At 50.8% G+C, this 14,706-nt stretch overlaps 1 protein-coding gene across 1 annotated transcript; it reads left to right on the top strand.

The window, feature by feature from the left end:
- The first annotated feature begins 7,149 nt into the window (after nucleotides 1–7,149).
- Nucleotides 7,150–14,205, top strand: WFDC2 (WAP four-disulfide core domain 2). Its single transcript, XM_040248914.1, has 4 exons — nucleotides 7,150–7,472; nucleotides 8,063–8,206; nucleotides 11,173–11,325; nucleotides 14,040–14,205. Exons 1-3 carry the CDS (start codon nucleotides 7,397–7,399, stop codon nucleotides 11,322–11,324), a joined length of 372 nt encoding a protein of 123 aa, XP_040104848.1. The 5' UTR covers nucleotides 7,150–7,396; the 3' UTR covers nucleotide 11,325; nucleotides 14,040–14,205.
- Nucleotides 14,206–14,706: the final 501 nt, after the last annotated feature.

The following is a 14,706-nucleotide window of genomic DNA, read 5'->3' as shown; positions in this document are numbered from 1 at the left end:
AACGGGAGCCGTAATAACAGAACCTACTTCTTTGGTCAATAGTGACACCAAGGGGATGAATCTTTGTAAAGACCTTACGGTAGTGCCTGCACCCAGGAAGGAATAACCATGTCCTATCTCAGTGCGTACTATGTGTGCCAGGCACTGTCCTAGGCTCTGGATCACAGCAGAGAACAGCTCACAGCTCCCTGCTCTGCCAGAACTGACATTGTAGCTGGTGGAGCCAGTCAGTGCTGATGAACAAGATAACATTTCTCAAAGAGATCACTGTCAGGCAGAAAATCATGCAGAATCAGGGCCAAGGAAATCACAGCAACTTTAGGCAGATGGTTGTGAATATGGAAGGAAGAGTGAGTGGAAAGGCCCCAGGGCAGGAACAAGCTCCATGAGGTGGGGAACAGAAAGGTCTGTGCAGCAAGAGAAACTATGGGGGAAGTAGGCAGGGATTTGCTCAGAGGTGACTTGAGGGCATCTAGGTTGTAATGCCAGGTGCCGTGGGAAGCCTCGAGAAGACTTGAAGCAGGGAAATATCATGGTCTGACTTCATTTTTAAAAGGTCGCTAGCCAACAATGAGAAAATGTAACACACCAAGGGTAGAGAGAGGGGGAATTCCCTGGCAGTCCAGTGTAGGACTTCACGCTTCCAATGCAGGGGGCACAGCTTCCATCCCTGGTCAGGGGACTAAGATCCACAAGCCACACGATGTGGCAAAAAAAAAAAAAAAGAGTGAAGAGAGGTCCATGCTGGAGATGGAGATCTGAGATTATTCACCTAATGGAAAATGGTGTTAAGAGGGGTGGTTATATGGATCCGGGAGGGCGCAGAATCACAGAAACAGGGAGACTACAGCTCTGCTCTTGCCTTCTCACATGACCCTGGAGGTGAGTCCACTTACAAGGGAGGGTGGTGCCTGTACCATGTAATGATGGAGATGAATATCAAACACTGCAAAAGTCTGCTTTAGATGGATTCTCCTTCTTTACACAATTCTACGAAGCAGCCACACTAATTCCTGGAGTGCATGCTGGCTGTGTGTGCATTCTGTCCCTGCCTGTCCTGTGTTGTTCAATTCAGCCTCAGTTTTCTCCTCTATAACGTGGGCGTGATGAAATCTCCCCTCTCATGACTGTACAGAGGATGAGATTAGATAAACCCTGGGAAGGGCTGTGGAAAGGAGAAAGAAGAAGGTTCTTTCTTTCTTTCATATTTCTTTTTTTTTTTTCCTTTCAACTACTTTACATACTGGATTATGTTTCTTTTAAGTCTGTGTTTTGATATATGCTCTTTATTGACTAATTATCAGGTTTCATTGAAATTATATGTCAGTTTTCTAGAATTTCAAGTTTGATTCTTACTTAGTTTACTCTTAAAGTGCTAAACATTTATTAACGGTCTCCATCCAAAGAGCATGTAGATAGCTTGACGCTGACAGATTTCTCACATATACATTTAATGGCTATTTTTAGGAAAGAATTTGTTGCCACCCATAACATCAAGTTTCTCTCTTGGGAAGGAAGAAAGAGAAAAGGCTGTTGGGCAGGTACCTGGGAGTGTCTGTTACAGCTTCTCTCCCTGAGGCAGAGAAGTTAAATATAACACCTGACTTTTCCAGGCAAAGATAAAACACTTTCAGGCTCCATGAACTGTCGAGGGTGTGGCCACAAAGTGTCTTTGGTCCAGGACTGACCTGTCAGAGCACAAAGGTAGACAACATCCCTGGAGTCACTGGGATGAAGCAGGGCCAGGTAGACAGAGCTCAGAGCATCTGCAGGGCATTTTGACAACAGCCCTTGGACAACATTTTGACATTAATCACAAAATGTTTGACAACCACATTTTGACATTAATCACATGTGAGCTCTATCTTGGTTGCTTTTTAAAAAAAATTATATCCTAATCCAAGTTGACTTTATGAGGCTAGAAATACTATTTTGTGTTATAAATGAAGAAACTGAAGCTTGGAAGGATTAAATAATGTTGCCAAGGTCACCTAGCTAGGAAATGATGAAGCTGGGATTAACCTCTTCTCCAAGGTCACATAATCAATAATGGCAGGAGTGCGATTTGAACTCAAAATTCTCTGACTTCAAAGACTGCCCTCTAAAAGAAGTTTGAAAGCTGTGAGGCTAAAGCCCTGGAGATTCACAAGACAGGACTCAAAGTTCTCAAATAAGGAAGCTCTGCTGTTCATAGTTTTTTCAATTAGATGATATAGAAACAAATTTTTTTATAAAGAACTTGGTTTGCATTTATGCAAGACCTTACCTGTGAGTTAGAGGAGGGCTGACCAACCTAGACAGCATATTAAAAATCAGAGACATGACTTTGCCAACAAAGGCCCATCTAGTCAAAGCTATGGTTTGTCCAGTAGTCATGTATGGATGTGAGAGTTGGACTATAAAGAAAACTGAGCATCGAAGAATTGATGCTTTTGAACTGTGGTGTTGGAGAAGACTCTTGACAGTCCCTTGGACTGCAAGGAGATCCAACCAGTCCCTCCTAAAGGAGATCAGTCCTGAACATTTATTGGAAGGACTGATGTTGAAGCTGAAACACCAATACTTTGGCCACCTGATGTGAAAAACTGACTTATTTGAAAAGATCCTGATGCTGGGAAGGTGGGAGGAAAAGGGGACAACAGAGGATGAGATGGTTGGATGGCATCACCAGCTTAAAGGACATGAGTTTGAGTAAACTCCAGGAGTTGGTGATGGACAGGGAGGCCTGGCATGCTGCAATCCATGGGGTCGCAAAAGAGTCGGATGCGGCTGAGCGACTGAACTGAACTCTACTGAGGCCTGAGAAAAGGCCACTGGATTTGGAAATGAAGAACTTGCTGGTGACCAGAAAGGGCATCAAATCTCCCTGGTTGTAAACAACAGAAACTGACTCTGGCTACTAGAAGAAGAGAAGGAATTGGTGAGAATGGTGTGGGAACATACAGGGCATCTATTTTCTCTTCCTGACTGTACCCTTAAGTTACATCCCATTGGATTCTTTGGCTGGCAACCAATAGTGCTAGCTGATGTAATTCAGTCTTAGAACTGAAGAAAATGCTAAAAAGAATTCTGCTTGGAAAGGATGGGAAACAAGAGAATCAAGGTCTTCTCAGGCTGCTTTTGAATACCATACATTTTTAGGATTTTTGTCATTCATTAAGAAGTGAAACTGTTAGTCACTCAGTCATGTCCAATTCTTTGTGACCGTGGGGACTGTAGGCCGCCAGGGTCCTCTGTCTATAGAATTCTCCAGAGAAGAATACTGGAGTGGGTAGCCAGTCCCTTCTGCAGGGGGTCTTCCTGACTCAGGGATGGAGCAAAGGTCTCCAGCATTGCAGGCAGATTCTTTACCCTCTTAACCACCAGGGAAGCATTTAAAATTCCAAGGAGAGCATCTGTTTGGCCACTCTTGGTCTGGGGATAAAATCAAGAACTCTGACTGACAAGCCCCTCAACCTGCCTGGCCCACCTGGGGCAGAGGAAGGATCGTTCCCTCAAACAAAAATCAGGCTACCTTTTAAAAAATTATTTATTTCTTTGTTTAATTCTGGTTGTTCTAGGTCTTGGTTGCTGCTCTCAGTCTTTCTCTAGATGCAGTAAGATGGGGTTACTCTTCGTTGCATTTCACAGGCTTCCCATTGCAGGGCCTCTCTTGTTGTGGGGCATAGGCTCAGTAATTGTGGCTCACAGGCCCTAGTACAGGAGGGCTTCAGTAGCTCTATGGCATGTGGAACCTTCCCGGACCAGGGATGGAACCCATGGCCCCTGCATTGGCAGGCAGATTCTTATCCACTGTATCACCAGGCAAGTCCAAAATCAGGCTAGTGTTATCAGTAAAAGGACAAAGGGATGCTAGGTGACAAAACAGCAAAATAGCCAATACACTCAGAAAGAGAGGTTTCCTCTGAGTTAGGAAGTTTGAATGGGTCCAAGAGGACAAAGAGCCATTGTATGGTTAAAGGTACCCTGTTCCTTCCCGGGAATTTCTCAGATACCTAACGATCATTTGTTTAGTCATCTTAGAGTCGGCAAGTCTGCAGCTGACTCATATCACCTCCCATTTCAACCTTGTTAAATAAGAACAAGCTACCTTTTCCCGAACACTTACTGTGAGCTCACCCAACAAGCCACACTTTTAAATGCCCTCCAGGCCAGGTGAGTAATGAGGACAGAAGTATTTGGAGTTGGGGTGGAGGCAGGAGCACAGTAATGAATGCCGCGGATTATGGAAACTGGAGTGTTCTCCCCAGAAGAGAGCAGTCCCCTTAGCTTAGTCCACGGCTTTGAAAGTGTGGTCCCTTGAACAGCATCATCAGCATCCCTGGAAACCCTCAGATGCAGATTCTCAGACTTCTCCCCAGTCCTACTGACTCAAAACCCTGGAGGTAGAGATCTTAAATCTGTGTTTGAACAAGTGGTCTAAGTGATCCTGATGCTTGCTCAGGTTTGAGGCTCAGTGTTCTAGTTGATGGTTGCCACTGTGTTCCCAGACCATTTCCTTTTACTGAAAGATACTAGAATTTTACTTTTATGTGAAATTCCTCACTCTTAAATTTGACGACTAATTCAAACACTTAAAATGTACTGTGTGGGCTCACAATATAATATTCTATCCAGATTTGCAACCTCTGGTTTATGCTATTGATACAGAGCAGGGCCCTGTGGGGTTTTCTGTGTCTTGCATTTCTTTAATTATAGAAAACAGCCTTCATTCAGCCTCCATGACCTTCCCTGAGGTCCAGTCAGCAGATTTAAGCAACTGTTAGTTAGGGAAGGAAGGGGATAGGAGACAAGGGAGAAATAGTCAAGAACAGCCTTGGGGCAAGGTTCTGCTTCCCCATTAACAGATACATACAACAATATTTCTGTGCTATTTTGCAGGCATTGAAACCCCTTCCAGGTGGGAGAAGTTAACGATTTAATGATGGTAATCTGCCCACAAGCATGTAGACCCCAGACCCATTGGACCTGCCTGCAGGTTGATGATGCTGACTCCTACTACGTCAACACCAACCCATCAGAAGACTATCAATGAGCTGATCCTGTCCTCTTTGCACAATCACTGTAAAACTTCTCACTATCTTCTCCAAGTTGGGACACATGCTTTTAAGTGTGTTCAATTGCTGTGGCCCCGTTTGCCTGGCAAAGTAACAAAGCTGTTCTTTTCTACTTTGCCCAAAACTCTGTCTCCAAGAATCAGTTAGGCATCAGTATACAGAGAAGCTGAATTTTGGACCTTAGTTTTCCCTTTGAACCTTAATCCTACAGAACACTTCTTGTGATATGTTCCACCTTCCTTCTTTTGCCCTCACTCTGCAGTTTGTAGGATCTTAGTTCCTTGACCAGGGATTGAACCTGGGCCCTCAGCAGTGAAAGCATGGAGTCCTAACCACTGGACAGCCAGGGAATTCCCTCATTCAAGGAATTCCCTCATTCAAGGATACCCCTTTCAAGGAATAAGAAGACATAGGTCCAAAAAGTGAGGTGCTGTTATAAGTCACATAGAAACTAGCCAACCCCTGATTGGGATCTGAGTGTATTTGGTTTTAAAGCCTCTGCCCTTTTTATATTGTATGTAGAAGCAACTGTATGAACACACCTCGTGCACAAGCTGGCATCACAAAAGCTAAACATCTTTGGCATGCCATGGGCCATGGACCTATGGAGCTTTCTCCTCCATTTGTGTGCCCCACCCCATCCCACTCGCCTCAGGCTAATCCCCATTCCTGTCAAGAGAGTCAGTCCCCAGGAGAGCCCAAGAGGGCTGGAGAGGGGTGAGGCCGGGCAGTTTCCTGGCATGGGCAAGCTGACAAGGTGCCAGAAGAAAGCTGTGGGCAGCAGTGCCCAAGGCTGAATGTCCAGCACGCAGCTGGATTCACAGGCTAAAACCAGCTGCCCGTCAATGTGTCCTCTGCATGTCCTAGACTGAGTTCCAGGAGCTGCTCTGGGCTGAGCCCCCACCTGGCTCCGGCCTCATGGCTGCTAACTGTTCTGTGCTCAGAGTAAACAACCCTGGCCCCTCCCAAAGAGGACCTGTCTCCAGTCCCCAGGCTGGACATGGGAAGTGGGGGAGGCATTTGCAGCCTCTTCTCCCCGGGCCATCTGTGGGGACAGTGGCTGGACATACTTCTGTCATCAAGCCCTGCTCACCTCATCCCCATGACCACTGCTCTCCACACCTTCCACCCTCCGGCAGCAAAGCCCTCCTGGGGCTTACTGCCCTCAGATTTGGATCAGGAATGCAGGTACTTCTTGCTGGGCAACCTTGCTTTGGCATTTACTAGCCTGCATGTTACACCTCGATGTCTGCTCACCAGTCTCCTTACTAACGGGAGACACCATCTCTGCCCATTTACAGATTTCTGGAGATCAGCTCAGAACAGAGAAGAGATTCATTCAAGGTCCCGCAGCTAGGAAGTGGGAGAGACAGGAGTCAAGCCCAGACTCTGTCCCCCGAAGGCCAGTGTCGAGGGCTCCTTTAATTACTTTCTCTACAGCAACTGTGTGTGCTCGATGTGTCACAAAAACATACATTTATGATGGACGGGAAAAAACGGACTTGGAGAGATGGAGACCTGGGATCAAACCTCTTATCTGCAACTCCACTTGGGACTTGGGGAGTTGGGAGGGCCTCCTGCACAGTTCATCTGGCACGCATTATTGGCGATGATAATATCCCTCTGTTCGCAGGTGTCTGGGGCCATCCGTGGCGCCATGAGACACTGAGCACAGAGTGAGTGAGCCTGTGTGTCTGCGCAGGGAAGAGAGGGAGGGAGAAAAACACGTCCCGAAGGCTCCAGACCTTAGCAGGTGTTTCACCTTCTCTGGCCTCGGTGTCCCGTGTCCAGTGGGTTCACGTGTAAACACGCTTTCCTGTAGCTCTTTTGTGTGCCGTGTATCACTACACAACACGCCCACCACGAATCCCTAAAGCGAGATCCGATCTCTGACCTGCAGACCCCGAGTCCAGCCACTTCGTCTGCAGTCTCTCCCAGTGGGTCCTGCCCTCCTCTCTCCTACCACAGTGGGCATCACAGGGAGACCCCTGGGTCTTGGAATGGGATCCCGGGAGTCCTGGGTCTAGCCCTTGGCCTCCTGCTGCCCTGCCCCCAGGGCCCAGAGGGAGGTGGGGAGGGGGGAGGGGACAAGGGTCCGGGTGCGACCAGCTGCACCCGGCCAGGAAGCCGCTTAGGTTCCTGGTTCCCACTGGGGCCAGAGTGACACCTGATCCTGGGAGATTGTGAAATGACAGGAGGTGGCAGTCGGCCCGCCTGCCTTGTGTGCTGAGCCCTCTACCCGCAAGGGTTCAGCCCCGCCCCTACCCCCACGCCCCCCAGGAACCCAGTTAAATCTTCCTGGCGGCGCCTCATTCCCGCACCCCGCCCTGGCGAGCACCATGCCTGCCTGCCGCCTCGGTCCGCTCCTCGCCGCCCTCCTCCTTGGCCTGCTGCTGGGCCTCCCCCCGGTCACAGGTGAGTGGGGCGGGGAAAGGCTGGGTGCCCAGAGGGGCCGAACCAGGAGCGCAGGAACGGAGCCCGGCAGGAGCTTAGCCTCTCCGAGCAGTGAGGATTCCCCACGGCGGAAGTGGGGAGTCCCCTGCAGACTAAAATGTGGGGATCCCTGGTGCTCTGAAGGCGGTAGCCCTTGGGCTTCAGATGTGTGGTCCAGTGTGCTGGGGGTGCGCGGAGGCCACTGAAGACTGACCCTTATGCCTGGAATGGGGCGGGGGCGGGGGTGGGGAGGTTCTTTCCTGATCTTGGAGATGCAATGGCCAGTGGCGGGGACCCTCTGCCGGGACATCGGAAGCTCCTAGACGCTCAGTTGGGCTGGGGTCTCCTAAAATTGAAGGCTCAGAGGCCAAGGGTTTGGTCCCTCCTGTCCTCCCAGGAATTGGAGGACCCCGTCCCTGGAGGAGGGGCTCTCTGAAGACTGTTAGGGCTGGGCCTAGGAACAGAGACTCAGAATTCCGAGGGGGACGGGATTGAGATTTGGGGCCATCAGACACGAGGTGGGCATCCTCTGAGAGCGGGCCCGGGTTCCCCACTACCCGTCCATCTCCCAGGCTCAGGCACAGAGAAGCCGGGTGTGTGTCCCGAGCTGGAGGGTGACGCGAACTGCACGAAGGCGTGCGTCTCGGATGAGGACTGTAATGACAACCTCAAGTGCTGCCAGGCCGGCTGCGCCACCGTCTGCCAGATGCCTAATGGTAACTTGAGGGACCCTCGCGGGCCGGGGCGGGGCAGCGGGGGTGCGGGAGAAGGGAGCGCCCGGTTCCGGGCACACCAGCGCTACCGACCCAGGGGTCCAGGACCAGGTCGAGGTGGCTGGAACCGGATCAGCCCGTGCTCTCCCTCCCGCGGCCCCTGGGAGACCGAGGCGTCGCTGACATGCCGCCGAGGGGAAGGGAGGTCCCCAACTCCCAGCCGGATTCATCGCTCTGGTGCATGACGGACTTCCGGGACGCACCGCGGGGACGTGGTTCCGGACCATTGTTCCCTGAGATCTGGGCGCCAGGGTCGAAGCTTCCTCCTGGCAGGGGGTTTAGCCGCGGGGCAGCCCTGGGCTGTCCAATGGGCTGGGTCCCAAGGTCTGGAACTCGCTCCTGTGCCAGAACCCCTTTCCTGTGGCTTCCCCAGCCCTTGGGGAAGGCTTTGGGATGCCTACTGGCCCGGACTCCCCAAATTCCTCTGTCCAGATGGAGGCTTTCCAGGTTTAGGAGAGCACTCCGCCCATCTTAAAGATGTGATGCAAGCTGCAAAAAGAGAGAAAGGTTCTTGTCCAAGGTCACACTGCCATCCCTGGCTGGACAGGACTCATAACACAGGGGGTCCCTTTTTTGTCTGAGTGGCTTGAGGAAAGTCAGGACCCCATCCTGAGCAGCCCTCCCCCTTCCTCCTCTTAACACCCTCTCTTCCACTCTGAAGACTGAGAGAGAGTGTGTGAAGCTTACCCTTCATAGAAAGCACTTGCTGGAGCTCAAGACTGTCCCACAGGTCCTGGGGACTCCTTACCTGAGCAGAAAGGGGTCTGAAACAGCTTGGACTCTGAGCATCTTGTTTTTCAGAGGGAAAAACTGAGAACCAGAAGCCAGGATATGACCTGATCCCACTGTGTTGGGATCGCTGGTCTTTACCCAGAGAAAAAGTCCCTGTGATGCTCCCTCCCTGTGATTTCTCTGAAGATGCCTGCAGGGCCAGGAAGGCCTGTAATCAGAGACCTCAGTCAGAGCAGGGTGGTGGGAGCTGGAGGGAGGAACAGCCTGTCAGGGGGGCTTGTGGATCTGGGGATCTCTACTGCTGCTGCTACTGCTAAGTCACTTAAGTCGTGTCCCACTCTGTGCGACCCCATAGATGGCAGCCCGCCAGGCTCCCCCGTCCCTGGGATTCTCCAGGCAAGAACACTGGAGTGGGTTGCCATTTCCTTCTCCAATACATGAAAGTGAAGTCGCTCAGTCGTGTCCGACCCTGAGCGACCCCATGGATTGCAGCCTACCAGGCTCCTCCAGCCATGGAATTGTCCAGGCAAGAGTACTCTAACCTGGACCAAAGTGAGGAAAACCAGGAGAGGAGGACATTGGGAGAGAAAGACAGACAGATGAGAGGAGAGTGGGGCGAAAAGAGGAGTTTCTGCTTGGGGGAGTCTCTGCTGCTCCCTGGTCTCGGATAGATTGAGGTAGGAAGAGGAGCAGGGACAGAGGGTCTCCTGGATCAGAATCCTCGTTGTACCATCTGCAGGTTGTGTGTCCTGAGCAAGTGGCTTCACCTCTCTGAGCCTCTGCTTTCTCCTTGACATAATGGGATGAGAATCACAGATGTTGTAGGACTGACATGAGGCTAAATGAAATGGTACACGTGAGATGTCTCAGGAGAGAGTAGACCCTCCACTCACAGTGGCTTGTTTGGTGAGTTACTGGCTATTGATGCCATTCTGTCCTGGGGCAGCTCGGTATTGAGAGCTCCTGCCCTTCTTCAGGGAAAGGGTGTCTCTGCCCCATGTGTCCTCTCAGCTCATCACCCAGCTCTGCGCCTGCTTGACATTTGGCTGGACTTGCTCCTGGGGCTTCTGGGCACTGAGCCCAGCTCCCTTCTCCTTGAGCCTGGAGTGGAGCACAGGGTGTGTGTGTGTGTCTGTGTGTGTGTGTGTGTGTCTGTGGACATTGAAAGGCTGGGCTCAGGTCTTAGTTTTACTTCTGGTCAGCAGTGTGATGTTGGGTGATGCCTTCGCGTCTCTGGGTTTATTTTCCTCCGCTGTAATAAGAATACAGTAGAAATATCCCCTACAGAAGAGAGGTTTGATGTGAAAATTAAAGGACAAAATGGATTTGCACTAAGGACTTGTTAATTGGCACATCTCGTGGTTTGTGTGTGTGTGTGTGTGTGCACTAGTGGAAGAATGCTTCTCTGGGTGTTAGAGTGAGAGTGTAGAGGGGACCTTTGTTCTACCTCGTTGTAACTAGGAGTGAGTATACGGGAGTGAAGGCATTGTGGGTGCATCACCCTGACATGGGCACTATGGTTTACTGCTTACAAAGCAACAGAATGCATGGTGCACAGACTTGAAGCCAGTTTCCTGGGTTCAAATCCTGTCTCTACCCTGTTTGACTTAAAGCAAATTATTTAACTTCTTGTTGACTCAATTTCCTCATCTGCAACATGAGAAAATAGTTACAGCTCCTTGTCCCAGGTTCTAGGATTATCCTGAGGATTAGATGAGTTAATAAACGTTGCAAGCTTCGGATAATGCCTGCTACTTAGAAGGAACTAAGTGTTAACGGCTGCCTTTACTCATCATCATTATTATTGCTACCAAGGACGTTGACTTCTCAGGGAGAAATCTGTTGCCTCTCTTGCTTCCATAACAACCCTGTGGTGTGGTCAGCGCTGATCTCATCTGACACCTGAAGACACAGGGCTCTGGGGGATTTCCCTCCTGCGGCCACAAAGTTAGGAGAAGGCAGAGCTGGGAATCACACTGGAGTCCAGTGAGCTCAAAACCCCCGGGAGGAGCGAACAGGAGGAAGGGAGGTTGCAGACGACCTTCCAAGCCCCCTGAGATTCGCTCAGGCAAGCAGCTGTCTTATTTGTGAATCCAGGTGGGCAGACATGCTGTGGAGATGTGTGCAGCCACCTGCCTCCGCTCTGCTCACCACCTCTTACTCCTTTTTCTACCCAGAGAAGAAGGGCTCGTGCCCTAAGGTGGACATCGCCTTCCCCCAGCTCGGCCTCTGCCGGGACCAGTGCCAGGCGGACAGCCAGTGTCCTGACCGGTTGAAATGCTGCCTCAATGGTTGCGGGAAGGTGTCCTGTGTCACCCCTGTCTTCTGAGGTAGGTGCCCTGGGATATGTGACAACCTCTGCAGGAGGCTAAAAAGGAGCCCCTGAGCTAACACAGTGCTATTCGCTTATCCATCGTTTGATTTGCTCTCATCCACTCAACAGACAGGCACTGAGCATCTGTCACGGACGGTGCACTGCTCTAGGTGCTGGGATGCTCCATGAGTAAACAAACCCAACAAAAATTTATCTCTAGAGCACCTAGAGCAGTGCACTGCCCTGGTAGCTCAGTTGGTATAGAACCTGCCTTCAGTGCAGGAGACCGGGGTTCAATCCCTGGGTTGGGAAGATCCTCTTGAGAAGGAATGGCAAACCACTCAAGTGTACTTGCCTGGAAAATCCCATGGACAGAGGAGCCTGGTAGGCTGCAGTCTGTGGGGTCGCAAAGAGTCGGGTGCAACTGAGCGACCTACACCTTCAACACCTTCATTCCCTGTAAAATGTTAGCAGGAAATAAGTGACCTGGAGAAAAAGAAAACAAAAGGAGGATTCGGAGTAGGGATGGGGAGCAGCAGGGAGCTGTGTTGCAGTTTTATCACAGGACCTTCCAAAAGGCAGCTTTTCAACAAACTTGGAGATGATGGAAGGAACTGGGAGCTTTCAGAGAGACTGTTATGACCAGTGGGGGTAGCAGATATAAAGCAGTGGAACCCCTGGTGTGTTTCAGGAAAAGCCTGAAGTCTGGAGCCTAAGATCAAAAAGAGGGCAATAGAGGAGAGGGTCAGAGAGGCATTTTGTTTATTTATGGCTGCTCTGGGTCTTCACTGCTATGCACAGGCTTTCTCTGGTTGCAGCAAGCTGGGGCTACTCTGTGTTGCGTTGCACGGGTTGCTCATTGCGGTGGCTTCTGTTGTTGCAGAGCCCAGGCTCTAGGCAACCGGGCTTCAGTAATTGCAGCATGCAGGCTCAGCAGTTGTAGCACACGGTCTTAGTTGTTCTTCAGCATGTGGAATCTTCCTGGACCAGGGATAGGACCCAGGTCCCCTGTATTGGCAGGCAGATTCTTAACCACTGGACCACCAGGAAAGTCCAGGACTTTGGTCTTGACCCAGAGGTGTTGGGCCCTTGGAAATGGACATGCTCTTGACTTGAATTTAAAGGGATTGCTCTGGCTGCTGTGTGGAGACCCTAGAGGGGGCAATAGCAGAAGCAGGGAGACCAGCTAGGAGGCTCCTGCAAGAGGCCAGGTGGGAGGTGATGGACCAAGTGACCTAAGAGGCTGAGTCTGCGGCATACATGAAGGTGGATGGGACAACATTTGCTGATTATTTGGGCTGTGAGATTTACTCCTTTTCCCCTTCACTTGTGCACTTACTCTGTGGCCAACAGGGCTACATTCACTTGCTTTGAGTGGTTCTCATGCCTAAAGATAAGATCGTGGAGCCTCTCTTTCCCCAAAGATAATTGAAAATAAAACAATATTAAGTCTCACAGCAAATGTAAGAAAGTAAAGAGAGGGACTTCCCTGGTGGTTCCGTGGCTAAGAGTCTGAGCTCCCAATGCAGGAGGCCTGGGTTCGATCCCTGGTCAAGGAAATAGATCCCACATGCTGCAACTCAGATCCAGTGCAGCCAAATAAACAAATACATAAAGATTAAAAAAAAATGAAGAAGAAGAAGAGAAAGAGAAACAAAACCCGAAGCACATGCATCTTCAGCCCATTGAGGGATCCAGCACTGTGCCATGTGCTGGGATAGAAGGTGACGGCCGCCCTTCCTCACTGAGTTTGCAGCCAGGTGGCCGAGGCCGACAGTTGGACAGACACTCCCAATGCCTATAATCAGTGCGGCAGTGGAGGGCAGGGCTGGGTGTGGTAAGAACACAGGAGGAAAGCTCAGCCAGGTTATGGTGGGGGAAAGAGGGAGCAGGGTTCTGAGCCAGTCCTGAAGGATGAGTGAAAGGTCGGTAGTCTGATGGAAGTATAGTAGTAGAGAAGCTGTTCCAGATGGAGGGAACGGGACAAGGAAGCCCCCTGGTTGTAATCTCATTTATAATCATGCGCTGCTGTTGATAAGCTCTCAGTCAACAGACTGGCAGGTCATTGATGTAACCTGTTGTTCAGATGTGAAGACTGAGACCTAGAGAGAGGGGAGGACATACCCAAGGACCCATGGTTGCTAATTCAGTGCCTGAAAGGGAAGCATGGTCTCCCCAGGGCCCAGAGCTCTCCAGTGATGCCAGCTGCCTCTTGCCTCCATGGGTACCAACAGCATGGGCTGGCATTGCAGTCAGGAAGACCTAGGTTCAGATTTCAGCTCTGACAATTAACTAGCCTTTTTCACCTCCCTGAACTGCAGATATTTTGCTTATAAAATGGGATAAATAAGATCTTTTTGATCAGTTAACTCAGCTTAACCGAAGGAATGGGGGCACAGTGCAACTTCCTAGTGGTGGAAGGATTCTTAGGGAGATAAATGACAGTGACCCCTCATGAATGATCACAGTGGTCAGTCAGGACCATGGTATACCCAGGTGTATCCTGGGATGGTCAGAGCAGAAGTGGTGAGTCTAGGACCTTCAGAAAAATGCCAGCAGAGCCCCAGGACCTCAAGAAAGTGAGGCTTTGCTCGGGGGCAGTGGGTAGGAAGGTAGCATGGGATGTGATGGAGTGGGAGGAGCTTTGGATCAGAATTTAAGCTGCCAGCACTCTTGTCTAGTGTCCCGGGTGGTGTTGTTGATGGTATTATTATGATTTTCTTCCTCCAGCTCCAGCCACCGCAGCCTGTGGACTGAGAGAGCAGCAGTGTCTGCCTGGCCCTGTCTGGCTCCAGCCCAGCTGCCCTCCTCCCTTCCTGGCCTCTTCCCTCCCTCCTGAACTGACCACAGCTGTTTCCTTTTCCCAACCAATAAAATGACTGCTTCCAGCACTGGCGGGCCTGTGGCCTCTGTTATAATTCGGGCACATTCCATTCCTGCCTGCAACCGCGGGCTGGGGAGGCGGGAGTGGGCGTGGCCACCAGATCGTGCCGGCAGAGTCCGAGAAGAGACGAGCTGTGACAGGGTGACACAGTGAAGGTAACTCAGGGCTCTGTGTGCCGAGCCCCTTCCCCAGTTAATCCACCCACCAGCCCTGTGCAGATGCGGACTATTCTCCCAGGGTGACGGAGGAGAGAACTGGGGCTCAGAGAGATGCTGGAATCCTTCCAGAGTTGCTGGGAGTTCTGACAACAGCAGCAGGTACCATGTGCCTGACACAGGGCTGGGAAATTCACTTGTAAGATCTCCTGAATCCCGCAAATAGTCCTCAGATTGTGATAAGGGCTTCCTTGGTGGCTCAATGGTAAAGAATCTGCCTGCAATGCAGGAGACCTGGGTTGGATCCCTCATCTGGGAAGATCCCACATGCCATGGAGCAACTAAGCTCTTGGGTCTC

The sequence above is a fragment of the Oryx dammah genome, unplaced genomic scaffold (genome assembly GCF_014754425.2).
Source record: "Oryx dammah isolate SB20612 unplaced genomic scaffold, SCBI_Odam_1.1 HiC_scaffold_10, whole genome shotgun sequence".
NCBI lineage: Eukaryota > Metazoa > Chordata > Mammalia > Artiodactyla > Bovidae > Oryx > Oryx dammah.
The sequence above is the reverse complement of the archived record's forward strand: the minus strand, read 5'-3'. Positions and strand labels throughout refer to the sequence as shown.